Source organism: Protopterus annectens, chromosome 2.part1 (assembly GCF_019279795.1).
Source record: "Protopterus annectens isolate FY-2018-M chromosome 2.part1, PAN1.0, whole genome shotgun sequence".
Classification (NCBI taxonomy): Eukaryota; Metazoa; Chordata; order Ceratodontiformes; family Protopteridae; genus Protopterus; species Protopterus annectens.
The window spans coordinates 1,834,810,034-1,834,828,502 of NC_056729.1; the positions used below are offsets into that span (position 1 = coordinate 1,834,810,034).

The 18,469-nt window shown below is 42.3% G+C and overlaps 1 protein-coding gene across 3 annotated transcripts in view; it reads right to left on the minus strand.

Moving 5' to 3' along the window:
* Positions 1–18,469, minus strand: part of AP2B1 (adaptor related protein complex 2 subunit beta 1) — a 1,330,026-nt gene that overhangs the window by 566,664 nt on the left and 744,893 nt on the right. For 2 of the 3 annotated variants that reach the window (XM_044063277.1, XM_044063278.1), the window contains exons 15-16: positions 16,676–16,696; positions 14,063–14,104 (exon numbers count right to left, since the gene is read on the minus strand). In XM_044063277.1, coding sequence (XP_043919212.1) covers positions 14,063–14,104; positions 16,676–16,696 — 63 coding nt within the window. The remainder of the gene's footprint in view (positions 1–14,062; positions 14,105–16,675; positions 16,697–18,469) is intronic. The other variant, XM_044063279.1, reaches the window with a different exon arrangement.

Consider the following 18,469-nt stretch of genomic DNA (forward strand, 5'->3'; position numbering starts at 1 on the left):
AAGAAACTGCTCTATAAATTAAAGCCTTCCTCCAATGCCCCTGATAACATCTCATCCTCCTTCCTAAAGATAGCTTCTGACTCCATTGCTTTTCCCATCAGCATCCTAATAAATAGGTCTCTACTCGAATCCTATACACCCAAACTCTGGTGTTCTGCTTTCATTCTTCCACTTCACAAAGGGGGCAAAAATTGTAATGTCTCCAATTTCCATCCCATTGCCATCCTCTCCCCTATATCCAAAATCCTAGAAAAATGTATCCACCTACAGCTCATGCCTTTCCTTACTGAACACCAACTACTCTCTCCAACCCAGCACAGCTTCCTCCCAGGACACAGCATTAACACCGCCCTTCTCTCCTTCCTTCATTCTGTGAACTCTGCACGCGACTCCTGTAACTTAGTACCATCCGTTCTACTAGACCTATCCAAAGCTTTTGACACCATCTCCCACTCCCTCCTTCTAAACCATCTCTCTGACCTCAACCTGAGCCAAATAGCTCTTTGCTGGTTCTCTAGCTACCTTCCAAACAGGTCCCAAGCTGTGGAATGGGGCCAAGCAACATCTACCTTCCTTCCTACCCCTACCAGAGTACCTCAAGGTTCCATTCTTGACCCATTACTATTCAACATCTTTATTAACAACTTTCATAAAGCCATCCCCAACACCACAATTGTGCAATACGCTGATGATTCCACTTTGATCTGCCAAGCCCCTAACCTAACAGAGCTCCAAGCACTAACCCAAACAGCATTTTCAACCACCGAAAACTGGATGTTCCAAAATCACCTCTCCCTAAATGCCAACAAAACTAAGATCCTGCTCTTCTCCCCCTCCAAATCCTCATCTCTTGATAAAAACTCTTTCCAAATAACCAGCCTTAACAACTCCACGATTGAAATAGTAACCTCTGCTAAACTTCTTGGTGTTACAATTGATGTCCAGCTCAAATTCAATACTCATATTCAGCTAAACATCAAAAAAACACATCTAACACTTGGCCTAGTGTATAGAAACATCCACTTTCTGTCCCCTTCCACTAGGCTAACCCTTGCCTCTACTTACCTCCTTCCCTCTCTACTATATGGCGCTCCTCTGCTCACTAACCTATCATCTACCCTTACCTCCAAACTGGAACAATGCTACAATAAAATCTCCACTAAATCCAAATCCTCCTCTCATCACTGCACCTCCCTTCACTCTCTAAACTGGCTTGAACTCCCAAATCATCTTAACTTTCTCCAACTCACCACAGCCCATAAATTAGTGTTCCACCCTACTAACTGTCCTGCTCTTTCCAATATTCTTCAACCCTATACCCCCCTCAGATCCCTTAGATCTTCTCACCAAAACCGTATCACAGTACAAAAACCAAACTGCCCAGCAGGTCAACTTCTCTTATCCTTTACCCTAGCTAAAAAATGGAATGCCCTACCCACCTCTCTAAGAACCTGCAACAACCTAGACAACTTCAAAACCCAACTTTATTCTCACCTTTATCTAAATAGGATATGCAACTGTACTCTTCAACCTACACCAGTCCAACTATCCTCCCCCTTCTCTCCAGACTAACATCTATACCTTCCTAATCCTCTTCTAACCTCTCCTAAAATACTAACTGTATTAGCTACTAAAGCATTTTTGCACTACATGCTTAAGCTACCTAGGCAAACCTCCTTACCTTCTTCACCTCTTCTAAAATACTAATTGCATAAGCTTCTAAGCGTTAAAGTTTTTAATGTTTTAATTTTTTCTTTGCTTTTTATACAATATGCCAATCTTTTCCTGCTGAATTTAACTGAAATTTTTAATGCTTTTCGCTAATTTAGCAATCTGATATTGGTATTGTAGACTATTTTGTAGCCACCTGTTAATTGTAATGTTATCTGTGTCTGAACTCTTTCTTGTAATTAAAATTGTTGTTTCTGTGGAGCTTTTCTCCCCAGGCCTCCACTGAAAACAGGACCCCAAGCCCAGTGGACCCCCCCCCCCGGTAATCAAACTGAAATAAATAAATAAGACAAGGACAGTCCTTTGTGGGACATTTCTGTAAGTAATCTAGTATATGAGGTAAGCTGGGCATAGTTGTGCCCATTCCCTGAGACTGGCTCCAAGAACAGTACCTTTTCCATTTTTCCGAATAGGATTTTCTAGCACTAGGCCTCCTTGCCTCAAGAATGACATCCAGCACCTGCTAAATGAGGTTTGCTGGTGTTGAATTCAGGGGATTAGCCAGGCTGCAAGGTTCAGGGTCTGTAGCTGAGGGTGCAGAATCTGGCCCGTCTGCTGGGACAGCAGGGAAGGAGTCTGAGGCAGGTGTCATGGTTGTAGCACCGTCATACTGCGCAAAACAGGGTACCAGTGCTGGCGTGGCCAGTCTGGTGCAATCAGGATTGTCCTTGGCTTGTCCTGTTTGATTTTTAGTAGAACCCTCGAGAGGAGTGGCAGAGGGGGAAAGGCATAGACTGAGAAGCTTTCCCAGGTGAAGGACAGGGCAACCACTTTCCAAGCTTGGCTGTGGGGAGTTCTGGTGCAAAATTTGCTCAATTGATAGTTCTGAGGGGAAGCCAAAAGGTCCACTTCTGGTGTCCTCCACCTGTTCCTCAAAAGCTTGTTTATTTTGGGTTCCAATTTCCACTCATGTGAATCCATGAGATTTCTGCTTAAGTTGTCTGCCAGTGAATTTAGTTTGCCTGGCAGGAATTGAGCTTGTAATTGTACTCGGTTGCTCAAGGCTGTGTTCCACAGAGCCATGGCTAGTCTGCAGAGTGGGTAGGAATGGGTTCCCCCTGCTTATTTATGTACCACATAACTGTGATGTTGTCTGTCTTTACCAATAGTTGTCCTGGAAGAATAAGGCCCTTGAAGGCTGTCAGAGCATTCTGCACAGCTAACCTTTCTTTTTGATTGATATGCAGGTGCATTTGCTTTGGGTTCCATTTGCCCTGAATTGACTGTCCTGCCATGTGAGCCCCCCATGCATAGTCTGACGAGTTTGTTGTTAGGGTTTGGGTGACAGGGGGTAGAATTAAAGGGTGTCCCTTGTTGTGGTTGCAGGCCTCTGCCCACCAAAGGAACTCTGTCTTTACGTGAGGAATGATAGGAATCATTGTTTCCAGGTCCTAAGAATGTTGACACCAGAGACTTTTTAGGTACCATTGAAGTTTCCTCATGTGCAGTCTTGCATATGGAATTAATAGAATGCAAGAGGCCATGAACCCTAGGGCTTGCAGCATTTTTTTTGCAGATAGCCGGGTTTTGGTGGCAAGTAGATTGAAATAGTTTGTCAAATAAATGTGTTTCTCTGAAGTGAGAAATGCCATCTGGGAAGTTGTGTTCAAGCTTGTTCCCAGGAATACAATCTTTTGACTGGGTACCAATTGTGATTTCTTTTCATTGATGGTGTACCCCAATGAAGTGAGAAGGCTTTTTAAGAATGCCAGGTGCTGAAGTAGCAATTCCTGACTGTCCGCCTGAATCAGGCAGTCGTCCAAATATGGGAAAATTTGAATATTTCTCTGCCTACAGTATGCAATGGCTGGAGCCAGGCACTTTGTGAATACTCTGGACACAGTAGATAAGCCAAAGGGAAGTGCAGAGAACTGAGTGCATAGAGCCTGCCCTGAAACATAGATATTTCCTGCATGACTCCCTTACGGGATGTGCAGATAAGCTTCTTTTAAGTCTAGAGTGACTAATCAAGCATCCCTGGCTAGCATAGGGAGAAGTCGTTGCACGGTAAGCATCTTGAATTTTGGAACCACCAGAAAGGTGTTGAGAATTGAAAGATCCAGCATTGGACGCCAAGAGCCCTCTTTTCTGGGCACCAGGAAAAGTCTTAAGTAGAAACCCTGACCCCTTTGTTCTACTGGAACAGGTTGAGTAGCTCTGATATTGAGCAGGGAGAGTATTTGCTTTTGAGCCTCTGCCCACTGGTTTGGGGGAAGGTCAGGAAACCTGTTTGGGGTTGGCAGTGAATGGAAGTTGAATTTGTACCCCTGGGATACAATGTTGAAGACCCATCGGTCCTGAGTAATGGACATCCAGGTCTTTGCGTAAAAGGCAAGTTTTCCTCCTAGGGGCACAAGCAGTTGGGCAGGGCTGGGGAGCTGAACTGAGAAGTCACTGTGAACGTTTTCCATAGGGGGGGCAGCTTACCATTCCCTGTTTTTGGGGGGGAGGCACTCCATTGTTTAGATCTCTGCATAACCTGAGATTGTAGTCTGGGTGGCCTGTTTCCCCTGGGTCTTGTCTGGGAAGGCCTGGAAGGGGGAGGAAAGGACCAATTTTTTGAAGGCCAATGCCTACTGAATCTAGGTGGTTGCATTTGTAAGAATTCTTTAACAGTTTGCATAGATTTATCTTTTTATTCAATCTTTTTAAGGACTTCTGCTTTGGTGCCAAACAAACAATCCTTATTTAAAGGAGCATCTAGCAATTTGGATTTGACATGACCTGGCAAGGTTTATTCCTTCAGCCAAGCATGCCTTCTCAGTACAGAGCCAGTGACTGCAGCCCTGCAGGATGCTTCTAGGGCATCAAAGCTACACTGCAAAGTATGCTTACTAACTTGGTTTGCAGAGTGCATTAGCTCTTGTAAATCTTTATTTTCTGCACAATCTGGAAATACCATTTTTTGTTTAATTAGTTCCATAATATGTTGCTGGTACTTCAACACGTGAAGCTGGCAATTCAATGCCATGATGGCAAGAGTTGCAGAGGTATATACCTTCTGACCCCATCTGTCTAAAGCTCTGGAATCCTTGTCTGAAGGAGTAGGATTTTTGGCTGTAGTAGTCTTAATACCTTTAGGTACCTGGGAAATAGTCTCGGGATCAGCAGTAGGATTCTTGAAAACAAATTTTTGGGAATCAGGTACTCTGTAGTACCTGTCAGGTTTCCTAGGGGCTGGGAGTAATGTATCTGGAGTAAAACTGAATTCCATAAAAACATCATCTACAACATCCAGGACAGGGGGTATAGCTAGAGGCCTGTGCTGAGGCAACTCTAAAAATTCTCTGAGTCTCTTTTTGGACTGAGGGTAGTTCTTGGTATTCTCAGTGGAAATGCTCTCTTAAAGTATGCAAGGTTTCACCAAAAAAAAAAAAAATCCTCTGGAGGGTAGGCAAAGGGAATGGATTCCACTGCATCTGAATCCTCATAGGCTGATAAGGCAAGTCCTGATAATCAGAAGAGTCAGAGACATCGGACTCCTGGTCTGTAGAATCAGAAGGAAACTCAATTCTTAGTCTCTTAGCAGGGGAAGGCTGGCTTCCCCTAACTAGGGTAATAAGGTATTCAGCCATCCTAAGCATTTGTATTTTTGGCATGGGAACTTGAACATGCGCTTTGGTCGTCGGTTTTCTAGGCGTAGTGCATATTTTGGACCTAAGGAACTCGGTAGTTTTGCCTTAAATAGAAGTCGTCGGTTTGTTACGAACATCGGTAGGACGGAACACACCCTCAGAAGCCGGTGCCTGCACAGTGGCTCCGGACCCATCCAAGGTAGAGACATCCACAGGTTCCATAGTCGAAGAAGCATCTCTCAGCACAGCGGACTCTGAATGGGTCTCAGCAGAAGCCTGCGAATCCATAGATGTGGGCATCAGGGGCTGCAAAGGCAACTCACTGAGTACCGGTGGACTGGCGACTAGCTTAGCAGAAGCGTTGTTGGCAGTTTTGGACCTATGTGGTCTGTGTCTTTATCTTTACGTTTTTTCGGAAGATCACTAGTCGGATGGCTTACCGAAGCCATTTTGGAATACGGAGTTAGAGAACGAAAGAATTAACAATAAAAGTAGCCTGACGAATGGTTCAGGTGTTAAACAAGGCACAAAACTGACAGCAAGGGACGTCGTGGTCTGGGCCTAAACAGGTGACACAGTAAGAATGAAAATCTCTGAGGTATTTGCTTTCCACAAGCAAGACAATTGTTAACTTTTTCTAACATCGGTTAGAGCAAGAAAAAAAAGATCCCCAATGGGGTATTTAGCTTTAGACGACTTCAGGATTATCAACTCGAAAAACGAAAATTGCAGGTAGTGGCCGACCAGCACTTGCGAACCGCTTCTTTTTTGGGCTCCTGCTCGGCAAGAAAGACTGATGTAATGGTGTCGGCTGCCTGTTTTATACCCCTGACGTCATGGAAGAAGCGACAGCATCCGACGCAGAAATACTAAGACTATGGTATTCGGGCCGACTGAGGGCTACCTGCAGGCAGATAAACCCAAGTGTGATGACTGCAACAGTGAAACACGAAGAATATCAGTAAATTCAGCCCTGGTTTGGCATCTATGTTTCTAACAGACACAGGCAGCCTGTAAATTGTTCATATCCCTAGAGCCTACTTGTAAAGGTTTCATCTCTCAAGCCCCAGCTTACACTTATCAAGGGTACCAGAACTTGTTAGAGATCTAAAATCACTTTGGAACAAATTTTACAATCCCTATCACACACCAAAAATATCCTTCCATAGGACCAGACAACATAGCAAGATACATTCTCATCAAAGCCAAGTACGTACTAACCTAACCTCTACCTAAACTGTTCAACAACCTCAGCCTGTGCACAGGTTATGTGACTGATCATGCAAAAATCGATACTCTGACTCATCTACACAATGAAGGCCCCTCTACAGACTCAGTTAAATACAGGGCCATCAGTCTCACCAGTCTTAAATGCAAAGCCAATGAACATATCATAGCAGAAGTCACTTACGCAGTCATAGGCAACTTAACTAATAGAGACTGCAATCCACTGGTTTTATGAAGCTTAATGCAAAAAAGTGCAGCATAGTAACACCTGGCAAAAAAGCAATTCCTACCCCATATGTTATAAATGGTACTCCTGTTAAGACATAGTGAAACAAGACATGGGTATTTATGTAGTCAACTCTCTCTAATTCACCATGTTTTCACCATAGTCAGGAAATCCTTCTATATGGCCCAGTAGTTTCCAAGGGAATATCTTCAAGATCCAAAATGGCCATCATATCATTCTATTCTACCCTTATCAGAACCATCATTGAATTGAATGCCCCCTTTGGTGTCTACAGGTCAAACCTAGACACCCTATCAGCTGCTCCAAGGTGACCTGTGTCTCACTTTGTGAACCTTGGAAGACCCAATCTCATTTGACCTATTTACTTGCAAAACCAGTGGCTCTATAAACATCCACACTAGGGACCTAAATCTACACAAACAAATAAAAAAGATTTGCTGGAAGGATTGGCTCCTAACGCAGTGTTCCCAGCCACTGGAATAAGTTCCCACTGCAGGTCAAACAAAGTACCTCTGTGGCTACTTTTAAGTGTAGTATTCATGACTGGAAGGGTAGACACAAACTTATACCAGGGTTATCACATGCAGTCCTACTCAGTTTATGAGATGAGAACTACTGAAGTGTTTGAAAATAAGTTTATCTGCTTAAAAGTGTACATAGCTACTCATCTTAGGGTCTCCATGGTCTGTTACCTAGTACTGTCTGTTCCTAAGAGGTTCCTCTCGCCATCACAGACATTACTGAACTGAGGGCAAAAACTGGTCAAGTTCTTTGGGTTGCCAGAAGAAATGATAGCAGATTTCATGCTTGCAATTTGGCATACAGCACACATCTTGCTTATGCTTGCAATCTGGCACATAGCACACATCATGGCATTGTCAGGGCATTCATGAAGTAAAGAGGGACAGAAACAGGAATCAGACTAAATCAGTCTGAGATTTTAACACCTAGGAGAAGATGCCACTTTGAAACTAATTTGTATAGAGATGCATCACTGAGAAATCTGCCTGGTGAAAGGGATTGTGGTGGACATTTTGCTGTGCTGACGGGAGAATAAGGAAAATTCTTACCAATCTGCTGGCAGATGAAAAGAATGTGAAGATTTGTGAGTAGTATGACAGGAGGAGAAAACAGCTGGAAATGATGATGTCATGTTTCTTTTTTTGCAACCATGTCTTGTTACGGTGATGTACTTGGGACACATGCACTCCATCACAACAACTGTTACAGCTGTTTAATAGTGAATGTATTTATTTTTTTTCCAGAAAACAGACTACAATGTATAAACTGTTAGCATAAAACAGCTTATTTAGGCTGAGAAAATCCACAATACTGAACAGCAAAGATGACGTTAGCAAAACTGAGTAACCCCAACCAAAAAGCCAATGACAGAATTTAAAAATGGGAAAAGGAAAGATGTGTGATTTTTATTACTTTCTGGACATGCATTTTAAATGCTACTGCTTGTGTGTGTGTGTCTGGTCTCCTTTGACTGCTGTGTGTAGAGAATGATGGGGTGGAATGCAGTTTCAAGCTGGTAGTCAAGATTTTAATGAGAACGTCTGAAAGTTAAGCTTCACTCTTCAAAAATCTTTCTGCATCATACATTTATGGTCAGCCAAGAAACTGCAGAATATTCTCTGCTACACTTTACATATCTTCTGGTATGATATTGTTATGCTACAATACGACTATATTTAAAACTTTGTATGCAATGAATTGTCTGATATTTGGTTCAGTTTGTGGCCGAACATGGTTTACATGATAAACAAATTTAGTATCAGAGAACTGTACTGTTAAATTTTTCATTTGTTCTCACCCTTTATATAATTCAAACTTCCATGCTGATGTATTTAGACACCTCTTCTTATGCCAGTTCTGTACTGTAGAAGGATGAATTCGGACTATGAATCAGGTGACCTGAGTTTGATTAACAGTCCAGGAGTGGGAGGAGCAGATAGTGAGGAAAAGAATAATGACAACGAAATGCCTGCTCCCCTCCATTAAGAGAAGGGGTGTGATGATGGTGTATTCAGTGTCATGGCGCCCAGTGAAGATCAGAAACTAGACAGAAAAGTTAACCAGTATAAGTGTGGCTAGTAGGCAAGAAAGAATCAAGGTACTATGTATGTAAGGGAAACTCTCCTACAATGTCCAGTACATGGTCCACCGATCCACATCACCTACCGCAGGTTCATAGGAGGTTACTAGGCTAATGGCTCTATGGCCCTTACATGTCTTGCCAACCCTTGTTCCCTTAAGGGTCTAGAAATATGGGTCTATGTTATAAGCACATCTAAATGAGCACTGACTGCTCCTATCCAAGAGGGACACAGGTGATACTCCTGGGGTGAATTTGGGGTTTCCCATCCAGTCGTCCAAATTATGTTTAAAAAGGGTTAACGAAGAGCTCTGTTTAACCTGTATTGAAAGTGTACTCCAGAGGAGAGGCAACCTCTGAGAGACATAACTGTTTCTCCAGCAAGTCCTGTTGATGTCTCTTGCTAGGTCAAGGTCACTAGAGCAAGTGAATTGTGTACCATCCGACTTGCGAATGTGCAGCATTTCCATTAAGGCAGGATCAGAAGTTACTCTGTAAGCAAGACACAGGTCACCTCTGAGTAGCCTATACAATATAAAGTACAGTGACAGTGACTTCAGTCTGTCCATGTAAGACGTGCTGAAGACCCTGAATTTTCTTTGTGAGGAACCTCTGAGGTCTCTCCAGTTGTTCATGTGCCTGTTTAGGTACATACCAAAGGAAGCATTGTACTCTATTACTGGGCTGATGAGGGAAGAGTACGGGGGGTTATAACCTCTTTTGTTCTGGAAGCTATGCCCTTGCTTATGAGGTGACCAAGGTAGAAGGCCTTCCTTACCACCATGGAGACATGGTGATCAAAAGTAAGGTTGCTGTCAACCTGTGTGCCCAAATTTCTCACCACAGATTTAGACCTTAGGGTGTTGTTATTAATATAGTAATCTGCAGGGACATTGCCTTTGCTAAAGGGGATGATGATGCATTTTTTTGTATTGAGTTTAAGACCTTGACTTTGGCATCAGTCATTGGTTTGTGCAAGTCCTTTCTGGAGAATGTCGACATCATTTGGAGACTCAATGACTGCTCCCATTTTGCAGTCATTAGCAAACTTTGTCTGCCACAGACCTTTTGTTCTTGGCTGTACTTCTGATAAGTAGATTCCAAAGTAGCAACCAGCACCAATCCCTGTGGACCACCACTGGTAATGGGTCTGCTGGTGGAGTCCCCTATTTTGACTGTATGTGTTCTGTCAGTGAGCCAGTTTGCAACCCACCTGACAGTATATGGGTTGACCCCCAGCTGGGTGAGTTTTTCAATGATGCCTGAGTGGGGGATTACGTCAAAGGCCTTGGCTAAGTTTAGGTAGGCCATATGCACAGATCTGCCTTCACCCAGGGCTTTTTGTGACAATCTCAAAGAAGTCCACCATGTCAGGGGAGGGGTTACAACACATTAATGAAAACATCACACCAAGTCACAATGTGATGACCCACACCTCCACTCTTCTCCCAGTAACAGGGTAGTTCACAGCTTAGTAACCGTGCGGCTTTCATGCATGAAAAGAAAGGACCCATCATCTGCCAAATGGTTAAGTAGGACTATGTCCCAAAGCAGAATGCTGTACTGACATGCATAAAGATTACATGACCTAAATAAATAAATATAGGAAAAAAAAAAGAAAACTATGGCATCTCCTTGGGTGCCTGCAGACACTGGGCACTGATCAGCAGGCCTTTAATTAAGTAATTTTTCTCATGATGACTGTATTTTGTTTTAATTAACACATTACTGGTTCATAAACCCAGACAGCAACACTAAGCTTGCCATAGCCTTTATTATAGCCAAACACTGAACTGGCCAGCTAACACAAGCACAGCCCCAGACAGATACACATGAGCACACATACAAGCACACATTAGCTCTTACTTCAACTACCAACCTTCTGCCCATCTAGCTACATACATGCTGCTATCAAGTATGCAGGTGCAATGCACAATGGCCACCCCCTGTTGCACAGTACTGAAGTCTGCACTTATGCCATTATGTACAATTCCAAATATTTATAATGGGAGACATTGCCCAGCAGGAAAATGATTTGTCTGTGGGACCTGTGTATTCAAGCTCCTATGCAGAGGAGGAAAAATGTCCATGAATAAAATACCCTAGGGAAGCCAAGAATAAATGGATGATCAGGTCGGCTGCCTTAATAAAGGTACGCTGGGATGTCGGTGAAGAAGCTGGGCTACCAGTAAAGCCTTGAGAAAGGCTGTGCGTACCCGAGCGCTTGTGGTTGAAGGCTGAGTAAAGCCTTTAGAAAGGCTTCGTATACACGTCATAGTTCCGGCTGGTCAGGTCGCCTGCTGAGAGGAACCGCTAGCGTGACAGCTAGAAATCAAAGATAAAATGCACAGAAAAAACAGGCAAAACAATGTAAATGCAGCTCGGCTAAGGAGCTCTGCTCACCGTGGTGGCAAAAAATCAACGTAGTCGAAGTTCAGATTCTAGAAGGTCGTACTTTATTGAAGTAAAAAGTACCAGAAGTACAATCACCATCGAGGCGTAGTTCCTTAATGGAAAGAGTGATCAGTACCTGGGGGGGGGGGGGGGTTGTCAGTGGGAGCCAATCAAGTGTGGGTGAAAAAACCTTTATTGTGATTGGGCACGCCAACTTGACATCATACCTTACAATCTGATAGGTTAGATACCCTGAGCCAGCTCATACATGGTTAGTAGAATCACTGTAAACCTACAATAGTGAAGTTCGGAGATTATCTAAAATTAGCTAAAAAAAATGTATATAACTAAAAATAGTCTTGCTGGAAAAAAATCAACCCTTGCTGGTAAAATACATTGTTAGGCTACACTTTTCGAAATCTTCGTCAGGATGGTGGACAACCTAAAAGAGCATAATAAGCAAAGCCGAGCGTACTAGAGAAATAGCAACAACATGTATGAAAAATAACATGTATGTAAAACAAGAAACAGGCTAGAAAACCAAAAAATAAGAATCAGGCTAGATATCCATAGAAACTAAAAAGAGAAACAAAATAGTGAAAAATTCTTAAATAATGGATATCAATAGAAACTAATGTACTAAGATATGGAACTGAATGAGGGCTATTAATTAAAAAAACAATCTTAAAAAGGCACCGATATGTAACCTGAAAAGCTAGAAAGATACGAAAAAAAGTAATACTGAACCATTGTAGAAAACATGAAAGACAGAAACATATATATAGATGAACCATTGCCCAAAAACAAATGAGTTTGAATTTGCCAGGGGAAGTATCAGACCATGGGGCTGGAGGTAGACTGGTGAGATCAAAACTGGCCGTCACACGAAAGGTAACATTTCGTCGGTAAATCTGTTAGAGGTCCAGGCACAGAGGTTGTGGTATACGGTGTTGTATCGTTCTGAGATACAAGACTGGGGTCAAAGATTCCACATAGTTAAGGCCTGGTCTTTTCTTTGCCTGCAAACGTATTTGCCACAAGTTCCCTCTTCTCAAGCAGCGAGTTGTGGTCCCTGCCTAGTGGGGATTTAGGGATATGTTCAAGAACATGAAATTTGAACGTATTGTGTCCTAGGTTCCTGAGAACATGCACTGCCACCAGCTGGTTTGTAACTTTCAAGTATTTTAAGTCATGCAGGTGATTTGCTATCCTCGTTTTAAGGGAGTTGACTGTCTTGCCCACATAGAAAGCATTGCATTTGGTCACGCTGCCCTGTAAACCACTCCTGTGACATTGCAGTCACCTCTGACATTAGGTGTGTAGTGTCTCCTGCCATTGGGGCAGTAAAAGCCTGTGGCACCGCTCATATGTCTACAGTAGTGGCAGGGAGGCTCACTGCAGGCAAAGGTACCAGGGTTGTCAAGTTTAACTTGGCAGGGGTGTTCCAGAAAGTCCCTAATGCTTCTCCCTTTTCTAGCTGTGAAGGAGGGTTTCTCTGGAAAAAGGTGGCCAAAAGATCTGTTATTTGTGATGATGGGCCAATTGTCCATTACGATCTGGATGATGTCTTTGTAGTCCATAGAGAAGTCCAGGATGCAGTTGAACTGGAATCTAGTTTCTGGGGTTGTCTGGATCCTGGTGTCAGTTAGAGCCCTAGGGGGGCCAAGTTGGCGCTGGTTGATGATGGGGTCGAGGATTCTGTTGATTAGCCCTTCTGAGTAGCCTCGGGCTAAAAAGTCTATTTGTAGCTTTCGAATGTTGGTCAAGAAATCAGTCAGGTCCTGGGAGACTCGTGCTATATGGATCCCTTGCGATTTAATCACGCTCACCTTCTGTTTGAAGGGGTGCACACTGGTGGCGTGCAGAAAAAAGTTTACCCTAGTGGGTTTTTGACAGAGGTTGTGTGTTAGTGTGGTGGAGCCTTGTTTCTTCCTCAGGTAAAGATCTAGAAATTCGATCTCCTCTGTACTTTGTTTGCTGGTAAAATGCAGGAATGCGGTGGTGTTGTTGATATAAATGAGGAATTCCTCCAGTTCAACTTGGTTACCCTTCCAAACCAGGAAAATATTGTTGACAAACCTGTAGTAGCATGCTATGTTGTTAAAAAAGGTGGAACCGTATATGTGGTCCTGCTCCCACTTCCTTAGTGCCATGTTTGCCAAACTCGGGGCCATAGCCGCTCCCATAGCGATCCCAGTGCTATGGCGATAGTAGTGCCCATTGAAGTGGAAAAAATTGTTCTTGGGGAGTAGGGAGAGGAGCCTACCCAGGTGGTCCACTTCCCCTGGTTTGGCCTTGTGGTCCTTCATGTAGGCTTCAGCCATGGCTGCAATGCAGAAGTCAGTCCGTGTAAAGGGACTCCACATCGATGGTGACCAGGATCCAGTCTCTGTCTATGGCTATGTCCTTGATCTTGTTGAGGAAAGTCCATAGAGTCTAAAATAAAGGACCTGTTGTTTTCTGCGAGAGGTTTTAGGTAGAAGTCCAGGTAGAGAGCCATGGTTTCCGTGACGGAACCTCCGCTGGCTACTAGGGTATTTTATTCGTGGACATAATGGGAGACATTCCAATATCATCATATGAAAATGTATATGTTTCTACATTAACATGTAGCTTATATGGTAGTGCTTCAATACCTAATTTTCTTTTATTTTTACCAGAGACATGGACCTTCTCAACCATGACATTAAAAGCTACTATATTAAGGACACAAAAAAGAGAGAGGAGGAGTAAGTCATATCAGGTTATCCATTATGTTTCTGTTTTTCATAAAAGGCTTCTACTTACTGCTGGACTTCCTCCAATGTTTCCTCCAAGGTCACCTCCAAGCTGAAAAGACAAATGATATGTCAGTTGAGAATATACAGCTTGTAAATAATTACAAATGAATGAATGAATGTATGATTGCATGCATGCATTATCAATGCTGGTTGAGAATCATGACACAGGATGTTTAACTGAAAAGTCTCACGAATGCTACCCATTTCCACACAGGCTAACTTTTAAAGAGATTTGGGACACGAAGGCTCTGAACTATTAAGTTTTACAACTGGACATGTGAATGGTTCAGTAGCAATATATCGGCAATAAATATTAGGCAGGACAGTGCAAAGGGCTTTGATCTTTCAAGTGCCAAACCAACACTACCAACATGTCTATCCAAATCTTGCATTTTAGTTACTTAGTGGTTAAAAACAAAAACTGCAATGGCAAGCTCTTTTCAAGAAGTCACAGCTGTGAAATACTGCAGAATGACAAATTAAGTGGTAGATACAATGAATGCTATGTCTCTTCACATATAAAACAGAGATAAAGGCAGACATGGTAGTGTGGCACAACACCCAAATGACCTAGGGAAAAGTAGGTATCACACTGTGCTCACTCATTTACAGCCAAGTCAAAGGGGAACATGGGCAGTCACATACTTAAGGAAATGTTTGCAACTCACTGAATCCAAGGTGGGTGCTGTCCATTACTAAAAATGGGTAAAGAAGTTTGACACAGTTCACTGAATACCTTGCTTAAAGCCAAGTTATAATTAAAAATCCCCACCTGAGAGGCTTAATTTCCTTAATACATCCAAACACATTCGGGTAAGTGAAATTTTGATATTAAAATATAAAAATTCTCCCTACATTTGTGTGTAGAATGTACTTGGGAGTGTACCTATCCTGTTATGAACTGATGTCCCCCATCCAGGATTATTTGCTGTCGTATGTCCATTACTTGCAGGATATGTTCTGGGTCTCCATGACTCTGAATTAGCCAAACCGTATCAAATTTAATGGTTAATGGATATTTCATACTATTTGACACTATTTCCTCAGGTAACTGGAGAATCCTGTACCAAGGATGACTGCAGAATGCATTCCCATTGTAATGTTCATCACACATGGTTATCCCCATTCACAGCCACAGGTTAATTTACTCTGGATAGTTCTTCAGACATGCAACTATCATATCTGGGTAAGACGACTTGTGAAACTTTTGCATTTTATAAGGGAAAGAACTTACACTTTAGGAATTCAGCCAAAATAATGATCTAGCCAAGCAGAATCCCCCCTCACTCTCCCTAGTTTAAGACAGTAACCTTTAAACGTTCTGTATTTGCTCAAGTTAGGACACCATGGTACAATTTTGAAGGTTTATGTGAACTATGCTAGCCTTGCACTCGTACAACTTAGTAATGCCCTACATACAAATATACAGGTTTGCAGACTCTTAACCCAAACATATTTGAAAAGAATGAAATCATAAGGACAACACATAAAGATGTATCCATTCTACTCAGTGTCCCATTACCACAGACAATTGTCTGGAACAGCTTAACTGACTAAAGAAATGCAGATAATGTGAAAAAATAAGACCTTGTGTACTTAAAAAAATCCATGTAATTAGCTGCAATAATGGTCAGAAAAGGGACTATGAAGTCAAATAGCTGTACAGCAGGAAAGCAAAGTCACACCACAGTAACACAGGGCAACAAGGCACCAGATGGTGAGCACACAGTCTGGAACTTAGTTGTATGCATCATCAATTATAGACCTCTTATTACAGGGAACATACACAGTGGCTTAAACTGTCAAAGCTTTCTGCTGCAAACTAAACATTCCCAACATTAATTCTTTTTTACTCATCTGCGAGCTTAGCTAAATATGGTCAATGCTTTGGCCATACATATGACATTAAATGTGCAGACACTCAGTACTACTAAAACACTCTAAACTTGCCTTCAAAAATAAAACTCGAGAGTTCTATAAAACTCAGTGTGTCATACTTTTACATACACTGGTACACAGAAAGTGCTCAAACATAAAATAAGAATAGCAGCTTACACTGATACAAACTCAAGTACATGGCCGTCCTGTGTCTTTTTCCTCAGAAAACACTTGTTCACTCTTGCTGGAGTGAGAACAGTGACTGCTTAAGACTGCGGCATGTTGATTTGGGCAGTTTCTGTTTTTCCCCTGTGTTGTGTACCCTTGGAGTTCATATATATATTTTTGGAGTATGTGTGTGGGAAGGTGCAGTGGGGCTTACCCTGTATGCAATAAATAAATGCTTTCAGTCTGTGCCATTACAATTAATGGAGCAAATGTGGTTTTCAATGGCTGTGATCACAGAAGTGATTTCAGAGTCATTCCATTTTGGGAACTCATAGTAGATCCCTTCAAACACATTAACAATTTATTATCCAGTTGTGCTGACTGGCTTTACAGAACTTTTATCTTTATGGTTTCTATCATTTGAAACTTTAAAAATATAGTAGTGTATATAAAAGGGTAGAAGAAGCAAACATGCTTTTCCATTAGAATTATAACTCTGCTCCAGTTGACAGAAGATGGATAAAGTGCAGTGCAATGATGAAATGAGCATAGAACAACACAGGAATCAAATTACCCATTGGGTGTCCTCTCCCATCTGCAGGGCCAAGCAGCACAGCAGAAAAAAGAAGCAAGAGATTGGTCAATAGGAAGACAACATCCTCAGTACTGTATTCTACACAAGGAATATGTACACAAAAAAATATCAGAGAAAGGGAAAGGATTATAGATCATTAAACTACATATCCAACTTAAGAATGCAGTATTTTTAATAATTAACTCCTAACAACTTGTTCCTAATAACACAAAGTGAGATAAAACTACTCAAAGCAAGCCATATGCCTTGAGCGAAACTCTTTGTGCCAGCAGATTAATGGCTTTACTTTTATTTTAATGTTACTGGTCTACCTACTGCATCAGGTACACAGCACTCAAGATGCCACACTCTGGAGTATTACACCTGAGCACCCCAGAACTGCAGCAGCATTTTTGATGGTGGTATTTCTTTCAGAAATATAAGTAAATGCAAACTCTGGACCAAAGATACCAACAGGCATCCAAGCAGATTCTAAACAGGGTGTTCCACATGTGGAATTCCAAAATGCAATAAAGAAAACGTATGCAAGGTACTTACCATAACAGCAGCTAAATGAATCCTTTTAATATTCTCACAATGACTCGGCATGTATGGGTATAACTCCTTTAAGAGTAACAGTCCTCAGAGCTTTACAACTAGCACAGCAATGAATTTCTCCGGACCTTGTTGCCTGATTACACTGTGACTCACTTCTGGAATGGGGACAATAGATACTCTAGAAAGATAGTAACCAATTCAAGTCATGACCTGAGCAAATATTGTTCTAGTTGCAAAGCCCAACAAAAATAAAAAAAAAATGTCCCACACCACTGATGGTCTTGATCAACAATGCTGTATGGGGTCAATCTCTGTGACGAACTTCAGACTAAAATAACAAGACAGCAGCTACTTCTCTAAGGAGCCTACTTCAAATAGTATGGATCACTACCAGGCATTAAAAAGTACAGTTTTGTACCTACCATAAATGTAGATGTTCGAGTGCTAATACAGCTGCAGTCATAACAGATGGGTTCTCCTGCCGTCAGGCGGGTCCTCGGTCGGCCGAATTCCAAAGTCTAGGTCCGGCGTTGGTTGTTGTCGCTTTCTTTCCTGACGTCAGTGCGACAGGGGTATATAAGACACAGCCAACGCCATTTTCTTCAGTCTTTCTTGCCCCAGATGTCAGGTGCCCCCAGAAGGAAGGCAAAATATATATATATATATATATATATATATATATATATATATATATATATATATAATCATGCAATGCAATATAATCAAAAATCAGTAGTTGCAAGCAAATACACCATAGAAGGATAACCCAATCAGGTTGTAAGATGAGGAGTTAGCCACTAGGTCTGTACCCAGAGGGAAGGAGGGAGGGAAACCTGGACTGCAGCTGTATTAGCACTCGAACATCTACATTTATGGTAGGTACAAAACTGTACTATGTTCATCGTGCATACAGCTGCAGTCATAACAGATGGGTAGAATCCCAAAGCTACGCACAGGGTGGTAGGCACTAGGTGGAACTGGGAGGAGCCAGAATGCCCTGCAACACAGCAGTGGCAAAGCCTGCTCTAGTTTTGGAGTATAAAGGTAGGTGGTAGTGTTTAGTGAAGGTATGCACAGAACTCCAAGTGGCTGCCTCCAAAATATCTTTGGTAGGGACTCCTCTGAGGAAGGCTGCAGAGGTAGCTGTGGCCCTTGTGGAGTGGGATCTGATGCCTGTAGGTACAGATTTGCCATGAAAGGAGTAACAAAACCGTATGCAGTGGCCTATCCATTTTG